The 24,084-nt window shown below is 41.4% G+C and overlaps 2 protein-coding genes across 7 annotated transcripts in view; one reads left to right on the top strand and one right to left on the bottom strand.

The window, feature by feature from the left end:
• Positions 1–10,169, bottom strand: part of esyt2b (extended synaptotagmin-like protein 2b) — a 68,762-nt gene extending 58,593 nt beyond the window's left edge. For all 5 annotated transcript variants that reach the window (XM_015954640.3, XM_015954642.3, XM_015954641.3 and 2 more), the window contains exons 1-5: positions 9,538–10,169; positions 4,013–4,054; positions 3,452–3,586; positions 3,111–3,187; positions 925–997 (exon numbers count right to left, since the gene is read on the bottom strand). In XM_015954640.3, coding sequence (XP_015810126.3) covers positions 925–997; positions 3,111–3,187; positions 3,452–3,586; positions 4,013–4,054; positions 9,538–9,939 — 729 coding nt within the window. In that variant the 5' untranslated portion in view covers positions 9,940–10,169. The remainder of the gene's footprint in view (positions 1–924; positions 998–3,110; positions 3,188–3,451; positions 3,587–4,012; positions 4,055–9,537) is intronic.
• Positions 10,170–10,622: 453 nt separating this feature from the next.
• On the top strand, positions 10,623–24,033 carry dync2i1 (dynein 2 intermediate chain 1). 2 transcript variants are annotated; one of them, XM_015954638.3, is made up of 24 exons: positions 10,623–10,782; positions 10,962–11,015; positions 11,128–11,749; positions 11,832–11,887; positions 11,969–12,229; positions 12,339–12,404; positions 14,892–14,942; positions 15,068–15,085; positions 15,174–15,387; positions 15,480–15,579; positions 18,389–18,518; positions 18,587–18,698; positions 18,781–18,875; positions 18,956–19,085; positions 19,553–19,725; positions 20,827–20,989; positions 21,241–21,351; positions 21,449–21,510; positions 21,864–21,915; positions 21,995–22,055; positions 22,244–22,343; positions 23,124–23,255; positions 23,340–23,563; positions 23,648–24,033. In XM_015954638.3, the coding sequence occupies exons 1-24, from the start codon at positions 10,768–10,770 to the stop codon at positions 23,814–23,816; spliced, it is 3,171 nt and encodes a 1,056-aa protein (XP_015810124.3). In that variant the 5' UTR covers positions 10,623–10,767; the 3' UTR covers positions 23,817–24,033. The 2 variants fall into 2 exon arrangements, with proteins under 2 accessions (XP_015810124.3, XP_015810125.3); XM_015954639.3 differs by lacking the exon at positions 15,068–15,085.
• Positions 24,034–24,084: the final 51 nt, after the last annotated feature.

Raw genomic sequence — 24,084 nt, 5'->3', positions numbered from 1 at the left:
ACAACCAACCAAGAAAACAATAATATGAGAAAATCTAAAAGCTTTTCTGTAACATTTATTTCTGGTTTCCCCAGATTTTTTTCTAGATTGTGTGGAATATTTCTGTTTTATTTATCCATCCGTCCATTACCAGAACCCCTTTTCCTAACTACTGTCACAGGAAGCTGGTGTCTGTCTCCTGGAGTCATCATGCACGAGGTGGGGGACACCCCGGACAGGTCCATTACAGGGACACACGGAGACAACCAAGCACACACTCACTCACACCTAGAGGCGGTTTCGAGAATCCATTTAATCTAACATGCATGCTTTTGGTCACTGGGAGAGAACCGGAGTTCTTAAAATAAAGTTTAATAAAAGTGCATGCATGCATGAGGAAAACATGCTAACTCTGCTGCAGTGAGATTTGAACCTGCAACAATCTCACAGCAAGGTAACTATGCTACTGCAGCGACACCAACGCTGCACTACCAACTGCACCACCATGCAGCCCACAGTTTTACCAGTTAATCCCAAGAAGACATAGTTTAGATTTAACCCAGAGAGTAAAAAAAGTGCAGAAAATATTTAACTTGCATGATTAAATTAAGGTCCAAATTCAGTCCTTTCTGAACTGCTTACATCAATAATTCAGATATCAAAGGTGGATGAAATTATAAGGAGGAAATTAGGTTGGCCGTGCAACCAAGCGCACGAGTGGAATATATGTGTTCATCAACTACATCTGCTATGGAGACTAAATCATTTTAAGCAGTGGAGATGTTGACAAAAAAGGAAGTTAGTTGTTCTGCTTCTCCAAAAAAAAAAAAGTCAAGAAAACAAGTCATGGTTTGTGAGGCCCACCACTGAGACCAAACCTGATGCCAAGACTAGTGTACTTCTCTCAGGATGTGAAATAAATCAAATCAAAAGCTGTTTCCTCACCTGGATGCTCTTGATTCCAGCTTTGCAGTAGTAGCGTTTGATGTCCACATCGATCTCAGTGTTCCCAACGAAGCTGTGAAGCAAATAAAACGTCAGAGACGGATGCTTCCGACCTCGTCTCTATCACTTTTTTAAGGCTGCTCTAACATTTTAGAGTTCAACTTGTATTTCTAAAGAGGAGTGTGTTTGCTAAAGCGCGTGCAGGTGGAGGTTTGAGACGTCACCTGTGTTGATGTTGTTGGTTATTTAGCTAATTTCCAAGTTAAATTTGACGAAACTCAGAGATGAGAGGAAGAAAATAAATGATTAAAACCTGGCACGGTGTTACCGCTCTGTTCCTCTCCCTTCCTGTCTTCATCAACCATTATCTCACTCGGTCCTCCTTTCTCCAGCTCGTTACTCACTACGTCTGTCAATGATCTCACCTGCTCCCATCCAGCAATGACTCCCATCCAGTTGGACTAGTTCTCAGCATCTCTGTCACGCTCGTTCCTATCCACCTTTGCTGTGGTTTCCTGATTTCTTGTTTGCTTCTTTGATTATTTCCTTGCGTACGCCTCTCTTTGTTGCATTACAAACTACATTGAGTCCCCAGAAAAATCACCACTTGACAAAAACACAACAGAAAAGGTACTTTTGCAAACGTTCTCCTTGCAAGGAGTGACGTCTGGACTTTTTGAGACGTTAAACCAAGTTACCAATATGAAAGTTTGTCACAGGCTAAAAATGAGAATTGTTCCTATTAAAAACACATTATTATGATTCTACTATAACTGAACTGAAGTCGAGGAACGGGAATGCTTTGGACTGCCTTGCAGGACTGGAGTCAACCTGCCTAGAAACCAAAGCTGATTTTTTTTTTTATCCTTAAGGCCTGTTTCTATTATCAGAACTTGTGGCTAATTTTACTGGACCTTTGCAGTGCGTACGTGTCTTCATTTCACCGGGCCAGTCCAAAAAGACCTTTTTCTTGGCAATTTCAGGGACCAACTGAGTTCCTGAACTGGCCCTGAGACGACTCGTGATGTGACTGGTTGTAACTCGGCAGGAAATAATGTCGGCAATGTTTCTAAACTCCCAACGCAAAAAATCCGCCGGTTATCCCACCACAACACGGTATTTTTTGTCGCTTTGTGTTCTCCTAAAGACCCTTCCTCTGGTCATTGAACGCCACTTTCTGATCAATTAAGTCGTTCGCTGCCGAAATGATCGCAATATTAACCAGAGATTAACTAAGGATGAATAAAAGATGAATATATTTACTGAACAGCAAAACAAAGTTTCTGATTTCTCGCTAAAACCAGATTCATGTTCAGATGGCTTAACAGTTCCTTCTTTAACAAGTTATTAATTCGTAATGTATTCTTCTTTACTCCTGCATCAGCTAAGAAAACACCAACATTTTTATTATTTGAAGACATTTTTTCTTGTATTTTCTTTTCCTTTTACAACCATCTTAAGAGTTTTTCTGCTCATTTATACTGTGAATCTGATTTTATGATCATAAAAGTTAAAAAGTTAAAGTCCCATTAGTTGTCACACACACAGGTGTGTGTGCGAAATTTATTCTCCGCATTTGACCCATTCCCTGGGGGAGCGGTGAGCTGCAGACACAGCCACGCTCGGGAACTATTTGGTGGTTTAACCCCTCAATCCAACCCCTTAATGCTGAGTGTCAAGCAGGGAGGCATTGGGTCCCATTTTTTCAAAGTCTTTGGTATGACCCGACCAGGAGTCGAACCCCTGATCTCCCAGACTCAGGGCGGACACTCTACCACTAGGCCACTGAGAAAGGTCATCTAAACCAGTCTGTGTTAAATAACTGATAACAGAAAAACTGATCTTTGAAACAGATTCACTAGATCTTAGCAAAGTCAGTCAGAAAAGCGTATTTAATGACATTTTGGTTGATTTTGACTGGATCGTTGCTAACAGAATGAACACGGGTTTCATACATCGCAGTGGGCCCGGTCTGACTGGTGATGGAGGGATTTTCATTGCAGGATGAGACGAGGGTATTTATTTACAACTGAAACCACATGCGTTGGTTTTGCTGTATTGTAAACAGATACGCCGGCTGATCTTAAATCGTTCAATGAATGTTTGGAGCAAAGCACCACTACGATAATCAAGAATGAAATGTGTAAAAGTCAAAAACATGGAGGGGAACGATAAAGTTGACTCACCTGATCTGCAGGTCCATGATGATCTGCCTTCTGTCCACGTTTTCTGTATAAACCTTGACCCCGTTGATCCTGAGGGGCTGCAAAATAACACAACGATCCATTAACACCACAACAATACTCCCATCGACACCCATGCTCAAGGCATATGGGCGACCCCCCCACGCACACACTTCCATGGAAACTATTTGAGAAACCAGAGCGGGCGTCGGTGACCTCTATGTGGCGCATGTTCACGTTCAACGCAGCACCCTCCCCAGCTGTCGCATGGCACCTGCTGACACTGGTTGGTTTTGCAACAACTGAAGCAACACATGACAGCTCGCTAAAGCCAGGATGCTCACTTTATCCCCCAAGTCGATCCTGCTGAAGCAGAAGGTGCTGAGGTGGGCGTGGGACTCCTTTATCGCCGGCTCGATCGTCTCGCGGAACAGCTTTTCCACAAACTGGCAGATGTACGGCCACATCTGTCTCACCGTCTACAAAAACAGAGGAAGGACTTTTATTGTAGTTGTATGTGCTGTAACGGCCTCTATTCGGTAACCTCTTGTGCAGGTGCAAGAGCGTGAATACGATATCAGTATCTTGCTGTATTTTAGGAAGCTGTGTCAAAGTCTTTATCATCAACATGCAATTTTTATTCCCCCTCAAATTCCCCCCTAAATCCTGATCTATGAATGAGACTGAGTGCACGTCCCGGCTGTTGCCATGGGGATTCCTACTGCTGCAGACACAAGGCTGCATGTTAAAGTCAAATGTGCTGCAGTGTGGCAACGCGGGGGGCAGGGTGGCCGGCTTCCCTTTCAGCCCAGTCTTCAGGAAAAACAAACAAATAAATAAATAAACAGAGTCAGCGACGCACCCAAATGGAGACAGGATGGTGGATTTTCATCTCTTTTTTTTACCTTGTTTAACCACTCCACCCTCTCCACATCTGGGAAATGGACCTAAAATGAAACAGAGAAAATATTATTTGTTACTTTCAGTAAAATGCAGAAAAAAATATATATATTTGATGCAAACTTCATATTTCATCTTTTTCCTGCTGGTTTAAATGTAATGTAAACAATTTTAAATGTCCTCATTCACTAACTCATATCAGTGAACACTGGTATTACCAGAGGCTGCAACTTAGTAAATGTCATGACTATAAAGTTACAATGTTGTGTTGTAATAGCTGAGATCCATCCATGATCCATGCAACACGTTGCATTACCACTGTTAAGAGTTCACTAGCCGTAGCAATTAGGGCTGTCGCGATTGAGGAATTCCCCCTGCGGTGAGTCAGGGCAGCTCAATATTGCGATATGCGATATTATTGCACTCCGTTTTTATTTATGTACTTAGCAAATTTGTTTGTTAATTACTAAACTCATGGCAATATTTCCTTTGAAACATTGTGCTTACACATTTAAAAAATGTTAGAAAAAAATACATGGCCATTTTTAACACTTTATTGAATGCAGATCAAAGGGCAGTAACGGCATTCTCTTACTGAACTTAAAAACAACATTCAGGAGGTTTAACTTTGAAATGCAAATTTGGCTGCAACATCTAACAGAAATAAAAAAAAGTGCCCTACTATCTCCTCGATCAGCGCGGACTTTACCTCTCAGCATGCGCTGTCGCGAGATTTAATCAAGTGCGGTAATTGCGGTGGCACGTCATGCAGCGCGGTGGGTTTCTTAATATCGCGATATATTGTTCTTGCGATTATTGCGACAGCCCTAGTAGCAATAGCAAGAAGCTTTTACTCTGCATGGTTGGTCTAGCCACACTCCTCAGCAGGTTTACTATTGGCTTGGCTACGTTTAGGCCGGGTCAATCGCAGCGCTCTATGATGTATTCACTTCTTCGATGGTGTATGGCGGACTTATTATTTAACAGGTTATCACTCTGCCTTCTGACGGTCACACTCACACAGACGAGTGTTGGTGAGTGGCTGCGTTTGACTGTTGATGCTCCGTGTGTTTTTATTTCTGCAGTGAGTCTTAAACACTCACCTCACACCGACTGGACTTCGTTCTTTAAAAATTGTATCAAATCCACTGTGCTGACGCATTTTAACAAGCTTCTGTCACGCTGAGGTGAGGGTGGCGGTGGACCATGTGTGGTGGAGCTGACCAGGAGGCAGGAATGCAGGCTCAGGTAACGTAAAAATGGATTTAATGGCAGAGGATACAGCAGGAAACAACGAGACACAACAACAACAACAATGATCCGACGTGGGATACATGAAGATGGGAGGTATAAATACACGGGGAACAATCAGGAACACATGGGCAGGTGAGACCAATAAAAACTAATCAGGGGCAGGAGAGAGTAAGAGTCAGAGGGAGGTAGGAGCAGATCGTGACAGCTTCCTCCATGCCTTATTTTACACTACAGGAATTAAAGTTTACATCACGGAGAAAGTTCGGCAGATGTGTTTGTTTACATTTTTGCCAATGAGCGGCGACGCAGTGTCAGGGGTCGCAACGCTGCTCTGCTGTGGACTGCAAGGCAGGACCGACAGACAGCTGGTGTGATCAGCTCTGAAAGGCATTGATCAGAATTTGCAGATCACGTTTTTTCACGGAGATTGGCCGCGGATTCCTCTTCCAGTTGGCATACTAGGAATCAAAACTAGAATTCAAAATAAAAAACTTCCAATGATTCAGGGGAAAACTGACAGTTATTCCCAGTTCCAATCAATACTTGATGCTCGATGTCCAACCCTACCAGGCTACAAAACACAATACTCCAATTTTTTAGAAACTCCAAGTCCTGGCTTCTCCTATAAGTCCAAAAGTATATCCCGGATGAGCCCCCATAGGTTACAGCTGACTTGTGTGACTACAAGATAAGGAGGCAGAGAGGCGTATACAGAGACGTCCCAATCATCTGGTCGTACTGGCACATCGGCATTTGTTTGCCTGAAGGATGGGACTTCATTTCTCCCAAAGGTAAGGGTTGTAAAACCACTCCTAAGACTGAGTTCCTTCTATGGGTTGTGGTCAGACTATACATTTACACATATAGAATGGCTTGCCAGGCTAGAAGTCCACCTTTTTAAATCCAATATAGTAAACACAAAATGGCTAGAACTCAGGCAATTTAAAACATATTGAGCTGTAATTTCTTATATTGGAAGACGATTCAACCGAAATGGCTAAACTTTTCAAAATACGACCATCTTAATTTAAAACTGTGTCATGGAAAAGCATGAAAACATGCATTTCTTAAAGGAATAAGTAATGCTGTTCTTGTATTTGTGATCTTGTACTTTGACATGATTGTGGTTTTAATCTGTATCTAAGCCACCATCTGAAGAAGAGATGATGTATGTCAACGAGAGCTGGCCGGTTAAACAAAAACAGATAAATGTTAAGATAAAATGGGTCAAATGTTGTAAAAAGCCTAATCGGCTTTGTTGGACTTCCAACATGATTGACACATTAGACTGTTTTGTGATTATCTCACTGTAGAATTGTTACATATTGCTCCTTAAAAATTACAGTTAAAAATCTGAATTAGGATTTAATAACTTCACGATTTTACTGAATGTGAACAGTTGGATTTCCAGACATTCACAGCACATCCTTGACTTGCTCCTGAAGTGAAGTTTGAATAATCATGTGGAATGACCAAAGTAAATCAGGCATTGATTTCACATAAAATAAATGTCTGAAACAGAATCGATACAGCATAGTGCAGAGATGCACAATTCGATTAGCTGAAACGAAAGAGGAATAACACCAGCTCTCAATCTCAGAATTTAAGATGTCTATCACAGAATGGCAGCAGAAAAGGAAGAGTTCCAAGTGACCAGAAGTGTGTGGAAGATAGGACGAGTCAGCATAGGTGCTTATACAGCAAGGGACCAGAGCGGGACGATAGGGAGCAGAAAACTACAGCTGGTGTGCTGAATTCAGGCTTATAGTTTATTATAGGTGAATAAACACGTCAGACAATACAAGGGAGGGGATCACAATTCACTTTAGTGAACAGCTACTGCTGCATAAAACCGATTATATAGAATATTTGTTGTGAGTTTTCAGTGCTGAAGCAATGTTAAACACTACTTTAAGTTTTTAGAATGATACATGTTGCTTTTTAATCTTTATGTCAGATGTTTCTAGGGCTACTTTAAAGTACAATTATAGTCAATTTACATAAGATATATAAAAAGAGCCTATATTTGCATTGTTGGCCCTTTGCTTTCAAGATCTCCACAATTCACAGTAGCATGACATCAATCACATTCTGAGTTATTCTTGCATAATCCCAAATTGTGTTTTTTCCCCACCTGCCTCAAATTCAAAGAACCAAAACTAAATCAAGCTGAAAAAGAAACTGTTCTTCACCAAATTGCCCTCAATGGAGTTCCTCAAGGACGTCGTTTAGGTACCATTCTTTATTTGTGTCTGTGTCCTGAGGCTACATTACAAGTGAGTCCACTTCCTTGTTTCTTTTAGGGTTAAGTTTATTTTCACAGCAAAGACAGACTTAACTGAAACTGAAATTGCATAAAAAGAAGCAGCAAACTGTAACCATTAACATTTGCGTCAATCCCAAAACCTCTGGTGTAAACCCGACTATATCCGAAGGTTTTTTTTTGATGAAAGTGTGATTCTGTGTAAAAACCTCTCCTCATCACCTCACAGAGGTAAAGCAAATGAAATGTCACTTTTATATTGTAAAAACAACTACAAACGTTACAGAAGAAGTTGGAAAATTAATTAAAAAAAAACTCCAGCCGACAGCACACGGAGATGCGCAAATGCAAACAAATATTAAGTAAAGGACTGAAAAGAAAGGAAATAGACCAGAAAAAGATGAAAATTAACCACTGAGTCAGAATCAACAATAAAAATCAACGAGGACAAATAAATAAGGTGTTGAAATCAGTGATAAAACTATAAAAGAGACATGCATTAAGGGATAAAACTAAAAGTACCACCCCTGGATGCAAACTGGCTGCAGAGAAATGCAAAACTAAATAAAACGCGTTGGGTCACTGGAAGAAGAAAACGCAAAAAGAAAATGCAAAATGAGAGCAAAGACACACACAAGAGTACAATAAATAAAACTATTGCAAACAATGACCAAATATGATTAAATATCATTTTTGAGCTTAGCTGTTTCGGTTCTGGGTCAAAGCCTAACTTTAACCCAGCTCTCGTCATGCTGGTTTGGGTATTTTTAGCTGATTTTGTGTTTTTAGAATAATTCATTTAGATTACTTTTATTCTGTTCAGTTTTTAGTTTCTCGTTTATTAGTGGTGGAGTTGGGTTAGGATAGTTTTTTTTTTGTTCTCACACAAACGCTTAATCCTAGTTTTTAGAATACATCCAGGTTTATTTTCCCATGAGCAGATTACATTTTCTCCTATATGTTTAATAAACCAAAACCCTTTTTTCATGCCTCATGTGTCCAAACTTTAATGAGCAGATGCAACAAGTTATTCTAAAAATGATATAACAGCATAATAAACAAGTGAAATGCTGCCAGAAAGAAGAGGTGACATCTATATCATATCTTTAAATACATAATTTGTTTATTTAGAGTCTGCAAATGTGATTTGTGCTAATTTAGCATTAAAAAGTGTCACTGATTCGGGACAGCAGCCACAGGCTTGAGCTGAGTTACATTCTCAGCTTGCTCCTTGATAGATCCCTGCCTTCAAAGACAAGGGGGGTTGTATGGCTTTAAGTGAGATGCTTTCAGGCTGATCCACTTAATAGCCTCAATGCAACCTCAGCCACATGTCAGCAAAACGTGCTTTTAACTGTTCTCACAGTATAATAACGTATTGGAATAATTATAGAGGGGTTTGATAGGGAACGCCTTCATTGTGCCAGTTGACTTGTGATGCAGCTTTGAATCTATGGAGCTTCTTTTTGGTGTAATTTTAGATTAAAATTGTGTTTGTGTTGATCTTAGGCCTATAATAAAGTCAAAACCGTTCTCATAAGCTATAATACTAAATATGTGATGGTCTAGAAAAAACTTTTATGGGATTGTTTTTAATTTTTACTCAATTTTCCCCAATTCAATTTGATTAGGTAGGTTTAAAGCACTTAAACGATTTTTATTGACTTGTAGGACAAGCTTTAGCTCAGATCAAGTGTTGCTGAAATAGGCTGGATTTCTGCAGGAGGGATGGTCAGCATGGATCCTAAAATAACAGAGACCCTGTGGACATGTTTTCCCTCCCAGCCTGGTGTCTGGTTTACCATTGTACCCTTCTGTTTTTAGACCGGGACCAGTCTCATGTCACCGTTTTGGGGACAGCTGGCTCATCGCAGCTTTACAGCTTGTCCCGCATGCCCCACCTGATCAGATCAGCTGATGGTTCACTTTCCAGGAAAAACATTGTTGACAAGAAAAGATCTCCCTCCCTGTAGTAAGACAGATTCATCAGGTTAGATTTATTAGTGGTCTTACCCATGGTGGTAAATCAGAGGTGGTGAGCCCCTGGTTGGCACTTCGTTCCTCTTGGTCAAAGAAAGCCAGAGCGTGGCTCAGCCGGGTGTGCTTCCCTCCTGTGGTTCTCCTCCAGCAGAAAAAGATAAAAAGTCCAATCAGCAGCCAGCTGAAACTGAACTCGAAATAACCCAGGACATAAATGGGAAAGATGAGCACGAATGTTTTGACGAAGTGGACCCAGGTTTGGGTCAGCTCGCTGGTGGAATACACCGAGGTGTCGTAGGATTCGCTCCCCGCTGAGGGATGGGGAAAGTTGGGGCTGGGCTGAGCGGTGTGTCCGTTCTCTTTGGATGGAGAGGGGCTCGCGTTGTTTGAGTGCGCTCCTCGTACAGCAGTCATGCTGTTTCCTGACGTGTCCATTAAAGTGTCAAAACGCGGATCGGATAGAGCGATACAGTTCCCATGTGAGCGCTGCTGTCTCACGTCGGCTCACCTGCGCTCCCTCCCATCGCCTCGCCGAGCCTCGCTGGCATCTGCTTTATTCTTTTTCAGCACGAACAGCTGGACAAAGCATGCCTGTGTGCTGGTCTCCTGCGAATGTCATACACTGGGTGGGAACGACCACTTCCAAGAAAGAGCAAACTGCACCACCACTACTAGAAACGCTTTAAAAAAAGAAAACAAGAAACACCGCCATCTAGTGGTCAGTACGTGTAACAAAACTCTGATATCAAATCTCTTTTCTCTTAAAAAGTAGGTCAAGATGTAAAATTGCTTCTCTAAAAATATAATTCTATCAATCAATTAGTTTTTAGGGGTTATTTAATTATTGCATGGCCCAGCATGTGCGATCGTTTTTTGTTTTGAACTAAAGGGAGCACAGATAAATCGCTGACTTTAGAAAACGCATAAATAGACATGTCTAAAACTAAAGTAGAAGAAATACAATATATAAAACTATGATAATATATTTACTGACAAAAACCACGTTTAGTTTGGTAATTTATTTGTTCGTAATATGAACAAAGGCTTTCACAGCTGCCCCTGGCAACTGGCTGTTGAATCCATCGATTGCTTTTTGATTGATTAATAAACCTGTTGTTAAGTCGAACTGACGCGTTCTCCATGGATTCAGACAAGTGCGCATGCGCTCCAGGCATTTACCACCATGGCGTCGTAAAGTAGAAAAGAACACGGTTATTTTTGGAGATAAAAAAAAGCTTTTTAAGGGCAAAAAACGACAAGAGCATGCACCGGGAAAAGGTAACGTGTTTGAGTTCCTCGCTTTTGTTTGCATGCTCACAATTTAGCAAGTTATTCAAGTCAGACAACGGAAGTGTTTGTGCAAATTTTTTTTAGAAATTTGTTCTCAGTTAGTTGTTTTTGAGCAAAATTAACGTGATTTTATTTATTACGTTAACACCAACATTATGTTTCTTTAGAAAATAACAAAAGAAGACACATGGAGACCTGCTGACCTGAGAAGACACATCACAGTAAGTCACTGAAAACTGAGAAAAAAAATCACAACAGAACTGGATTTAAATATTATATGAAACTTAAAAACTAGACTATGACTGATTTCATTTTTCGAAAAATATTTTTCAGGAAAAAGCTTACGATGATGGCTATGCCAGAAGGAGAGACGATGGTGAGAGAAAGCACCGTGGAGAATCCATGGAGAGACGTCGCCGAGATCCAGAGGAGTCGAGACAAGATGGAGACAAGCACAGAGAAAGAGACAGAACAAGAGAAAGAAAAGATGGAGATTATAGAGACAGATATTCAGAACGAAGAAAAGAGAGCTCACAAGACCAGAGAGGTGACAAGGACAGAAAAGATAAAGAAGACAGAAGAGACAACAAGGACAGGGAGAGGAGGAGATTAGTTGATGATGACGGAGGAAACAGGGAAAAAAGACCTGATAAAGGAGACACACGTGATAGGGAGAGGCATAGGGACAGATACAAAGATGAGGAGAAAGAAAGGGTAAGGGACAGAGAGAGACACCGGGGGGAGGACACAGTCAAGGAAAGGAGGAGAGAAGAGCACAGGAGTGAGAGGAGACGGCATGAGAAAAGTGGGAAAGAAAGACGAGATGAGACAGAAAAGCTACAAATAGAGCAGAGGGATAGACGGCACAGAGAGGACTGTGAAGACAAGAGGAAAGACGGACACACTCAGGAAAGACACAGAGACAGAACACATTCTGAGCAAAAAGAGGGAAGAGGTGTGTAAACCTGGATTGGAATATTTACAGGATAAGGGTCTCTGGGTCACCTGTCTGGATTATCTGTCTGTCCTGTTTTCAGAGCACAGAAGACACGAAGAGGAAAGCGACAGAAGACACAAAGAGAGAGGACATCACGTAAGCATCTGCAGTCATGTTGGACAGAAACTAAGCATTTAGTTGCGTCTCTGTTCTCGTGTGGATTTTTCTGATTTTCAGGGAGAGAAACGGGAGCGCAAATCCTGGGAGCAGCAGGACATAAAATCATCTGCTGACGGTTTCAGCCCACACCAAGTAGACAAAGACCGAAGGGACAGAGACAAACACAAAGAGAGAAGGGAAAGGAAAAAGGAGGAAGAGGATGCAGACAGGCGGAACAAAGAGAGACGACTCAGAGAAGAAGACACCAAGAGAAGTATTAGGGAGAAAGCAGATTCTAAGATAAAATCATCTGATAGAAGTCACAGAGAGAAGACAAAGGTTGGTAGGCCTCTTTAAGTTTCATTTACAGCTTTGTAAAACATAATTACTGTAAATTCTCTTGTTTTTTATTCTTTTGTCCATCTACATGCGGCTTTATAACAATCAGGAGGTCAGAGTTGTCTCTGAGCAGCGGAGAGCGGATGTTAAAGATGAAGAAGACGCACAAGAGCCTGTAAGATCTCCTCTGCTGTCCTTTAAATATTTATGCATGACATGATTTGGTTTCTCTTACTGCATTTTTGAAAACTCAACAAAATATCTACACTTTCCATTTTGACAATAATCATAACCTTTGCCTGACTTTTCTGTGCTAGCATCAAAGCTAGCAACTTTTAGCTCCTTTTGCAGTTGTTTAAGCAACTTGTAGAATGTGTTTATTTTTAAAAGGATCCACAAAATGTCTTGGAAGGAAAAATAAATACCCAAAAATTAAAAGTCCTGAGAAATATGTGCAAATAAAAAGACTTGATGGCAACAGGAACAGAAATCAGAATATATAAATAATAAACATTTAATTGATTACATTTTAAAACAAATAAATACCACTCAATTAACAATGACAAAAGTAGATGGCAACAGAAGAAAATTACAACTTTATGAACACAAAATGACTTATTAGAGATTTTAAAGGTGCAATAAGTAAGAATTCTACAATGAAATAATCAAATGAAACAGACTAACAATGCTAACAGTGACTTGGAAACAAATAGGGCTTGTGATCGTGACGCCATCGCCGACGCAGCCGCCCTGTTGGAGGTGTGAGTCCTTACTTGTTGCCTGTTACTACTGTAAACAACGTGTTCAGTCTCATTCTTGTGGCTTAAATGAATCTATGATTCAGTTGATTGGTTATATTACACAACTATGGTAAATGGTTGCTGTATTGTGGGGTAACACACATGATCGCCAGGGGAATAAAGATGGAAAACAAGCTAACTTTTCACGTTTTCCTGCTTGGAGGCAAAACCACAGAGACCAAGTATCTAGTATAATAAAGTCTTGCTGGATCGCTTGGGTCGCAGTTAGAAGGTGACTAAACATCATCTTCTGGAGTATTTTCTTTCTGGTAAGTTACAGATGGTGTACGTTTTTATACATTGTTTCTTTCCTCCAACCGCTACATGCACACGAAACACACACACAGGCTACACGCACATACCGGTAAGCTAATGCGGCTGCACGGACACACAACACAACTTCTCCTGCTGCACTTCTTCTGTGAGATGACTATTTTGATTGTTTTGTTAGAAAAACCAACAAATAAAACTTTTACCTCTCATCTGGACATTTACATCCACTCACATCTCAAACAAGAAATCCGAAAATGTCTGTTATGCAGAACTGCGGCGGCAACAATATGTCATTGGTGCTCCTGTCTTGGGTCTTTCATATGGATCAAAACCATTTTTAACACAGATTTTGTCCACATACCGGTTCCCGACGCCTTTATATAACGTATCCCTGTATATTCCGCATCCTTTTTGGGATTTTATTTTAATGTTGTTTAACACTTTCTTTCACCGAAATCCGCTTCTTCTCTGCGACAGTACCGTTTGTTTCACGGTTTGTTTACACTCGTCAAGCTTCCAACGTGTCCGCGCACATCCCAGAATGCTATGCGTAATCACATGTGGTCACAAGCCCTATAGTCAGATCTCAAGTGACTTTTTCAATTTCCAACAACTCAGTATTACAGTGGAATGTATTTATCTACTTAATGTGTATGACTCGTCTTTATTCATCATCTAGAATCTTTTGGCGATGAGCTGTGACTAGCAGCACTATCTCAGAGCAGATTTGTTTTGAAACATGGACTGCAGTACTCGAATTTGACCACAAGATGTCCTTCTTACTTTGTGCACCTTTAGGTGACCATAAAGACTTCAAAAAAATCACTTTTGTTAATGATCTGGTCAGGCAGGTCACTTAGTTGCATGCGTTCTCAAATAGGGAGCCTAAGTCACGCCCATCTACTTCTGGACCATGGGTCCTTGGAAGAATGAAAAAATTGATGCAAGTCAATGGGGCTTAAAATGCAATTTTCTAATCCTGTTTGCTATGTGCCATAGATTTCACATATGATGTCCGTGAAGTTTGAAAACACATTCTGATGCTAAGAAAGCGCTTATTTTCGAACGGGGGAAAAATTTATTTTAAGTTTTGTGTGAAAATATGTCAAAGACTACAAATGCACATCACCAAATTGACATAAATGGAGAAAAATAGACAAAAATTGCTGTAAGTTTAGAGAGCTTTGAATCCTTTGTCCAGGAGGAAAGAACCACCATAAATCTGGCCGTGTGGTATGTAGCAGCTACACTAGGAGAGAGGAGATTCTGTAGTCACCTACCAACGTCTGGGTTGTAGTCATAATAACTACGAATATTTACAAGCTGGTGGATCTCAAAGTATGTGACTGGCGTAGTCGAAACACACATCATTACTTTTCATTTAAATTGAAGTAAAACGTGCGATCCAGGGCGTAAGGCAAAGCGGATTTGAAATTAGCATTTTTAGCCTCGTTGGCTTGCATTCGGTTGTTAGGTCTTTAGGGACCCATGACGCGACCGGAAAGGGAAGAGGTTTAGGCTTTTTTCATCGTCTTTCAGCTTCAGCATCACCAAATTCCTAGAAATATGTATCTGCAATGTTTCTTCAGGTTGATCTGCAGGAAGATCTGGCGGACCAAGAGTATGAAGATGATTTTGAGGTGAAGGCGATGCTGTAACATAATATGACATCTAAGTCTTCTGCTTCTACGTGTCTTGTGCTATATTGTGTTTTCTTTTAACTTTTATTCATTGTTTTTGCATGTTTTTTTATCAAATTACATAGACTCTGATGAGTATCATGGTGAGTATGCAGGTGTGAAGATGAATTTCTTGTTATTTTTTTTTAAAGTATTTGTAAGAAAAAATCCACGGGATTTTTCTATTTGAAGGATTACGAGGATGATTTTGAAGAGGCAGATGAGAGTGTGGAGGAAAGTTGGGATAAGCAGGAGGAAATCATAGCGCAGCGGCAGCAGGAGATCGATGTGATACGGAGAGCGATGGCTAAAGAGAACGAGAGAGTTGGAACGACTCTGCACAGACAAACCAAGAGTAGAGAGGAGGAAGACCAGCCCAGGTGGTCCAAAGATGCAGCTTCTTCAGGTCTGTAGAAGATATCTGTTGGCATATTTTAAATATGATTGTTATGTGCAGGTTTTAGTGAATAAAATGCATTATTATTGTTTTATTTCTAGATTTTGAAAAGAAGATTAAAACCTCCAGTCATGGGAAATTTATCAATTTTGTGGCTGCAAGGCATCGCGAAGTGAGCAAGGAAGTCGCCTCAAAGCAGAAGTATGTCAACATGAAAGCAAGACATCACCAAGACTGGGTTAAAGTGATATAAACAACACTAAATAATTTTCCTGCTTCTCTCTCCTACTGGTTGAAAGTGGAATTACAACTGTCGTGAACAACCCTGCTGTAGCTAGCGCTAACAACGAGCTAATGCCAACATGAGCTAACTGATATTAAATAAGCCACCAAGTAAAAGGCTCCACACTGTTGGACAAAAATATTATTACTTATAAGTCCAGTAGCAACAAAGCCAGGTCACCATCAGTTCATGATTTTGTAGCCTCCTTTAAGTTCCCTCAAACAGTGTAGGCCGTGCTCATGTGCATTCTGGTTTTAGCTCTTTACTTCACCTCCAAAGACATTACTCTTTTACTTCCAGGCTCCGCCATGATGCCAACAAAAAAAGCAACATTCTTCTGCTCCTTATTGTGCTTTTTATTGACAGTCAGCAAACTGAAAAAGCTAAGCGCTAGCCTTTATATCAGCCACTGGCACAGTTAACAGCTATTAATGTAAAGCAGGCAGAGACCTCCCTCTAGTGTTCCTAACAAAACTGTTAGGTGCATTTTCTGGTCTGCAGAGGGCTACAGAGTGCTGTCTAATCCTAAATTAGTCAACTTTCTGTCACAAGAACCACTGAAACCAGTTTAAATGCAATGGCTTTTAGGAGTTGTATCAACTAGTTGACTAGTCAGCTTCTCTGCTCTGTAGTGACATTTTATGCCTTTCATAGACTAGTTGCTGTCACTTGATAATGACAGACAAGATGCAGTCCTCGGAAAAGACAGCAGGTGACGAGCCCCGCGCGTTGTGAGGCGACACGCCGTGCCAGAGCATCGGTATCTGACGCCCGCCGTAAACCGAATTGTGACCTTTACCCTCTTGCAATTTAACCTTCCCCTCACCCCCTTCCTAACCTTAACCAGCTTGCGCATGCAAAGCTCTGATTGTTGATGCGCTCCAGACATCTGCGTCCTGAGCACGGCCACAGTAACATTATCAAATCAGGTGTCGCCACCTCAAAAACAAATTTAACACGTTCATGCCAGCTCATTTCCTTTAATGTTTTCTGTCTTTTATTTGTGCCTGATGCTTTTCGCTGCTGTGGATCGGGGCGCATCACCTGTTTTGTCCTCCGGTGACACACCTAACTGATGCGGCTGGCTCGCACTCCGCTGTTTTAGCGGTTGGTAGATCTTTTAGAACTGCAGTTCAAAGGTAACTCATAAGGTGAATATATATGAACCCAGGTAGCAGTTTCTCTTTAGGATTGAGAGGAGATGCAGGAAGATAATAAACAAGCAGGACAGAAAAATAGTCAAATAAAAACAAGTTAGTTTTTGTACCTGGTGGTTGCAACAAACAGATACCATTGAAGGTAATCAGAAGTGAGGAACAGAAAATGAAATAATTATTTTAATGTTTAGAGCAGCAGGAACTCTGAGAGGCTGCAGGCGCATCAATGAGTTTGTGGCCGCTGCACAGGGGGAGGGGGGAGGGGGGAGAGGGCTGAAGCAGAAACTACCTTTGTTAAAAGAGATGTGTTTAAAGAGCAAGTCACCCCCTACAAGAAACTTACTTCACTTCCTCTTCATGTTTGAAAAATGCAACAAATGCTGTTGCCTAGCAGACCGAGAGGGCGGAGCCACTAACAAATACACACACACACACAGGCTCATGACAGCATTGTGACATCATAATGTACCAGTTTACATCATAGCATACCTCTTACCCCGGCTTTCCACAGGAGCCGTCAGCAGCACGTTACTGCAGTAGCACGTCATAGCTGCTGATAGGAATCGCTGTGGTCAACAGAACCTTTTCCACGGGAGCCGTCAGCAGCGTGAGTCGGCCGCGTCTGAGGAGCAGCATGTCGCGGCCTTTACGCGCCGGTTCTATTTCCTACGCGCGACGCCTCTGAAACGGGTCAATTTAGACATGTTTGGGGAAGGAAAGACAGGAAATCGGACGCGGAAATGGAGAGAAGCACCCGAGATTTTCAGAATAAAGAACGTACTGCCTTCCGGTTGCTTTACTTTTAAAAAAGTTACTAACTGTGCGGCCCCGTGAGAAGTTATCACCTAGCTAGCGGTCTCCTTTGTTTTTCAGGTCCGTATTGGCGATTATAAAACGGACAGAACATAAAACACAAACCATGTTGTAATTTTCTCCTGCTTGTTGTTGTGTTTACTGACGAAGTCACTCGTGTGACTTCGTGCTCTGTCGGTGACAGCTGCTCCCCTGCTGCTTCGCGTCTCGTGGGAAGGGCCAAGCAGCAGTTTACGCGAGCAAGACGTGCTGCTGCAGTAACGTGCTGCTGACGGCTCCCGTGGAAACCCGGGGTTAGCCAATAGCGGTGGCAGATATAAATTCAAATGCAGTGCAGAGTTTTTACCTGACTATGGCGCAACACTGACAGTTTTAGGCAGAATATTTCAATTTTAACTAAGATGCACTGAAGTGCCAAATTATTGACTACACGTGTCTGCAGCACAATTAGACACACATTTATGTAGTTTATCAGCAAAAAAATAGTTGAGTTGGGGGTGACTTGCTCTTTAACTTAGAAAATGTGGGCGCAATTTTAAATGTCAAAAACTCCAGCGAACCAACCCCCCCCCCCCCCCCCCACCCCACCCCCATGCGTAGGAAACGCTTGGTCACCCATTGTCAGTTTTAGCCGCTTCAGGTGTATGACGTCATCAACGACTAGTTAAAGTTGACTCGATTTTCCTTACTTGATGGTCGACTTTTAAAAAATTAAGTCATGCAGCCCCTAATAAGTGTTGTGTTTTTCTGACTGCAGTAAGCGAGGCGCAGAGCTGCTTCGTTTAATCGATCTGGATTATTCCACGACCTTCTCCCTCTTGGATTTACCGCCGGTCACTGAATACGAAATGTACATCAGACACTTTGGAAATGCAAACACAAAGCAGGTTAGAAAGGATTTATGTTATCTCACACTTTTAAACAGACAAGAATTACGTGAGAATGTCTTCTGCAGGAATACACTCAGTGCAATGAGGATAATCCAGACCGAGACATCCAGACAGAGGAAATAGACACAAGTGAAAAGTGGACTCAACATCCCCCTGAACACATTGGAGCTTGTGGAGGTTGGATAACGAAAAGATAAATCTGATTTATAGAGGAAAAAAGCACATTTTATGTATTATTATTATTTTTTTATCTTGACAGATCCAAAATCCTCCCAGGAAGCACGAGACAAAACCAATAGTGACCTTTGCTTTGATTCGCATCGTCTGGCATCATTTCTGCAGTCGGCCTCACAGGTTTTACATGAATCGTTCAGGTTGAGCCCCCCTGCTGCTAGTGTTGACCCTTGTTGTCTTTTTTTGTTCTGCAAATCGAGGTCATGGTGGTGTTATTGGAGGAGGATGAAGCAGAGAGAAAATCCCTCAGAAAGCTGAAGATTCAAACAGAATCTCTTTCTTTCAGCGATGGAAGTTTACAGCTCAACACCAGTTTGCCTTTCCTTCTCGGTAAATACTTCTGTCGCCAGCTCTGTTGTACAGTGATCCCTCGTTTATCGCGGTAGATGCGTTCCAGACCTGGTCGCGATAGGTGAAAATCTGCGAAGTAGAGACACCATATTTACAGTACAGTACTATATTGAATTATTGTATGATCACATTCTCCTTTTGTGGGTAAAACTCAAGAAAAAAATTTTTTACTTGTTATTTTTATAGTTTTATTACAAAAAGTGCATTTTATGATGAAATTGATGAAAAAAACAGGAATTTCTTGATATTTTGCATAGAAAAATACCGCGAATCGGTGAAAAATACCGCGAATCGGCGAATTTCCCTTGAATAAGGCTCCAAAGATAAATCTGCGAAGTCGTGAATCCGTGATAAACAAACCGCGAAGTAGCGAGGGATCACTGTATTCTCTTTGTGATTGCTCCGTATGATGCAGCTCCTTTGGGATCGTCATGTTTCGATTGCAGGTCGACACATTAGCCTGGTGCACTTCTCTCAGGTCCAGAGACACACCATGTTGTCCGTGCACATGCCCACGGTCAAAGCCAGCGCTGTTCGCCTTGACAGCAACACCATCATCTGCATCTGGAACATCTGGGAGCCATCCAGACCTCAGAAGATACTTCTTTATGAATCAGAGGTAAGAGTATCAAAATCCATTTAAAACAGTTACTAAAATAAATATTACTTTATTAGTTTTATTGTGTCAGGTTGTAGTATTATGTTATACCGTACTTTACCATATAGTGGTACATCTTGCCATACCACACAGTTACACAAAAGCTCACCACACAGTTGTTTTTTAAACCCACTGATTGCAAATGAAACGAGACGTTTCGAGAAGCTCCTGTTTGTGACAGCACAAATGTGGAAATTAGAATTACCTCTTACCTAATGGAACAGTAGCTCTAATCTGAGCCCCTCCTGGATATCAGAGCTTCTCAGCTTATAGCAGCCTGAGTCGGGGATGGGTGGGAGTGGTCAGATCCAGTTTGTTCTCTTACCCAGCCTTTTCACTGGATGCGTAAGCAGTGTGTAACGTCCGTGAAGCGTAGTACACAGCAGTTAGTCGCAGTTAGAGTTGCTTAATGTGTTTCCAATGGCCACAATACTTTGTCTTGGACGCGTCCAAGTAGCGTAGTGTCACGTTGCTTTGCTAAATTTACGCTAAGTCTATTTTTTATGTGCTATGATTCCTAAATGCGTCAAGCTCAGTATTTCTGATCAGGCAAGACAGGAAGCAAAGCACAAAAGCAGTGTAAAACATCCAGAGACTTTCAAAATAAAAGACACACGCAGATTTACTTAAAAAAAAATACCTTATGCGAAGCGTCAGTGGCCGAGGTAAACAGAACAGAAAATAAACCACAGACCTTTTGGATACATCCGCACGTCTGTCATCTTGTTTGAACTGATGAAATCCTGCGTGATCTTGCAATTATCCTGTGATTTTGTAACTTTGCGGGAACAGCTGTGTGAAACAAAAAAGACGCACCACTGAAATTGTGGGGAAAACAGGTCTATTGCGTTACATGATGCTTGCACGTCCAGTGTACATGCCCGGGTTAAAGTGGCAGAGGCCTGAAATGGCTCATTCTGGAAGGTACTGAAAAAGTCCAGAATAAAACTGTTGAAATTGCATCATGTGAGAAGGATTTGGTGTAAAGAACTTCACGAAAATATTTTGTATCGACCATAGAACTATTATAACTTAAGAAAAAATCATATGTTTTTGTTCCAGGTGCAGTGCTGCTGTTTCAGTCCTGGAAAGTCCACACTGGTGTTTGCAGGCACTTCAGTGGGTTCAGTGGTGCTGTGGGACCTGAGGGAGCGGGCCAGTAACCATTACAGCTTAAAGATCGGGGAAGAGGACTGGACCTTTAGACAGCCTACATTCTCCACTGGTGTGTGAGAGAATCTTTACTCAGACAGCTCATGTCTTGGTGAAACAGAGTTTTTAGTTTTAGATTATAAAGCCCTTTTTTATTTTTAATAGTGTCACTTATATTCATCTTTACCCTCCAGCTGAGACCAGAGTCAGGTTACAATGTACAGCATGTCTCCACTGATCCAGCACACCCTGTACTCGTAAGTGCACCTATATAAGAGCAGTGTAAATACTGATGTCTTCTCTTTTGTCACCCTGTCAACACAGATGCAGTAATGTCCAGCTCGGGCCATTTGTCCTCCGTGACCTCCGTAGAGGTCGTCCCCTTCACTGTAGCGGGGCTGAGTTCAGAGGTCCCACTTTTAGCGTCCAAGGAAGGTTCGACACTCCACACGCTGGTTCAACATCATGATGGATGTTGTCTTTTATTTTTTTGTTTTGACACTCACAGATAAGTTGTCTTCTTATTTTCTAGAGCTGACGGGATTGTCCTTCCAGCTGGCCTCTCTGGATCAAAGTGGGGTCCTAAATTTCTGGGTAACAAAACTTTTTCTCTACGCCGGAGTCATCTGACAGCAACAGGAAGGAAACCCTTGTCAGAGGCTTTAACCAGAAAATAACCTAGAAATGAATCATAGCTAAACCCATAGTCACCGTTTCAAAGCTAGTTTTGGCTAATTTGACCAGTTAGCCTGTTTTGCACTTCATTAATCCAACAATGTCAACAGGCAACATGAAAATATCAATAAATAAAACATTTATTTAGTTCCTAAACTAAACAAAGATTCACATATTTAGTATTTAAACACCTCTTGAGTTGTTTTCTTATTCCATGAAACAATTCAGTTTTCTCTCGACCTAAATATTGGGTTGTGCTCTACGTCCTGTAGGTGGTGCTAGAGCTCCCTAAAGCCAACGAGGCCGGCTCTCCTACAGATCTAGGTAAGGAGGTCATATTTTATGGGCCTCCCTGCTTCTCCACTAACATCATTCTAACTCCTAAACCCTTCTCCACCCACAGGTCTGCGCCCTGGGGGTAAAGTCAAGCTGCTCCACAGCTCCTCCCTCCTCGCTGCCGACAGGTTAGATGGATAAATAGCTTCTGTCAGTGGGCTGAAAATACCCCAGAGTGTTTCTGCCCAGTGGGACGCAGCTGCTCTGCTGGGGATCACACAGTCCTGTCCGAACATTCTTCTGGTCATGCGTTCCACTTTTACTGTCTGGGAAGGTCGTGACCTCTTTAACATGTTGTCTCGTCCCGTCCTCTCAGGACGTCATCACGAGATGTGGTGAACACAAGGCAGTTCCAGGCGCTGCTTCTAAAAATCCTTCCAACAGACTCCAATCATTTCTTCATCGGCACCGATTTGGTGAGTGGAATTCGTGCGGTTTCATTAAAAGGAGAAAAGGTTTAAATATTTAGAAAATGCTGTTTGTACGGAAGAGGATTAGGGCCATGGAAGAGACGTGTTTCTCAGAGTTCTGACTTTAACCTCAAAAGTCTGAAAATTGGAATTCTAACTTTAGTATTTTTTTCTGAATTCTGGCTTTAATCTCAAAATTTAGCATTCTCAGAGACTTTAATCTCAGAATTCTTACTTTTTTCTCAGAATGATGATTTTTATTTTTCTCAGAATTCCAAATTTAATCTCAGAATTCTGATATTAAAGAGACTTCGATCTCAGAATTCTGATTTTTGAATTCTGAGATTAAATTTGGAGAAAAAAATAATTCATAATTCTGAGAGAAAAGTAAGAATTCAGAGATTTAAGTCAGAATTTTCACTTTAATCTCAGAATTCTTACTTTTTTTTTTTAGAATTCAAAAGTCAGAATTCTGAGATTGAAGTTGGGATTCTAACTTTCTTTTCTAAATTCTGACTTTAATCTTAGAACTCCAAATTTAATTCCAGAATTCTGACTTAAGAGAATTCTTACTTTTTCCTCAAAATTCTGACTTTAATGTCAGAATCCCCATTTAATTTTAGAATTCTTACTTTTTTTTTCAGAATTCTAAATTTAATCTCAGATTTTAAAATTCTGAATTCTGAGATTAAAGTCAGAATTCTTTTTCTCCTCATTGTTTCTTTTCAGCGTCCCTGATCCTCTCTCGTGTGTTTGATTTGGAGTGTTTGTGTTATTCCTGTCCAGGGTCTGGTCAGCCATGGAACAAGTCACGGTTTGAAGGCTCTGCCGAAGTTCTACAGGTTCCAGGAGGTGGAAGAGCGACCTGTTGACATCAGCTCCATCCACTTCTCTCCCTTCAAGCTACACTTGTTCCTGGTAGGAGTTCCGTTTTGTAATATAAAATGTATGCTTATATAAAGACTGGAAAGGAAAGGAATCTTCTTTTGCCTCATATTCTAGGTGGGATGTGGTGACGGCAGCATCCGGCTACACGCAGTAAGCCGTGATCGGCCTGTGGCTGAGTGGAGGAGCTCCACAGCTGGAGAACCGCTGGTTTCCCTGCAGTGGTCTCAGACCAGACCCACGGTGTTCTGCGGGCTTGATGCTGCTTCCAACCTCTACATCTGGGACCTGCTGGAAAGCGACGCACAGCCTGTGATCAAGGAGAGACTGACAGCTGATCGGTAACGCCAGATAGCAACACTACCCTGAGCCCCAGTGACCAACGCCAGCCTGAGACGCTCACATCAGGTGTGTTTGTTTTTCAGGGTGACGGCCATGTCCGTGTTCGGAGATTCAGGACAGCAGACATATTCAGGAGTCGCCCTTGCACACCAGTCGGGAAAAATAGAACTGCATTATTTCACTAAAGCTTTCACCACGAGCAGCTCAGCGGAGGAGGAACAGCTGGAGAGTTTAATGACTGAAGCCTTTTAAAATAAGGCTTTTATTGATTTATCAAGCAAATGATTCCATTCGTGAATCGGCTTTTGGAGCACACGCTTCCTGTAAGACCTGTTTTTCCTCTTTAATCGAACAACAGGAGTAGAAAACCATCCATTTGGAGAGGATTATGGTTAAAGACCAAAGATTCTTACTAAGAACAATGTACAGCAATAATATATAGACTAAATATTTTATTAACATGTTTATCCAAAATAAAGTGAGTTTATGTGACCTGATGGTTGATTCTTGGTTTGATCAT

Source organism: Nothobranchius furzeri, chromosome 7, assembly GCF_043380555.1.
Source record: "Nothobranchius furzeri strain GRZ-AD chromosome 7, NfurGRZ-RIMD1, whole genome shotgun sequence".
NCBI classification, from domain to species: domain Eukaryota; kingdom Metazoa; phylum Chordata; class Actinopteri; order Cyprinodontiformes; family Nothobranchiidae; genus Nothobranchius; species Nothobranchius furzeri.
Note: the sequence above shows the minus strand (reverse complement) of the source record. Positions and strands in the feature narration are given on the sequence as shown.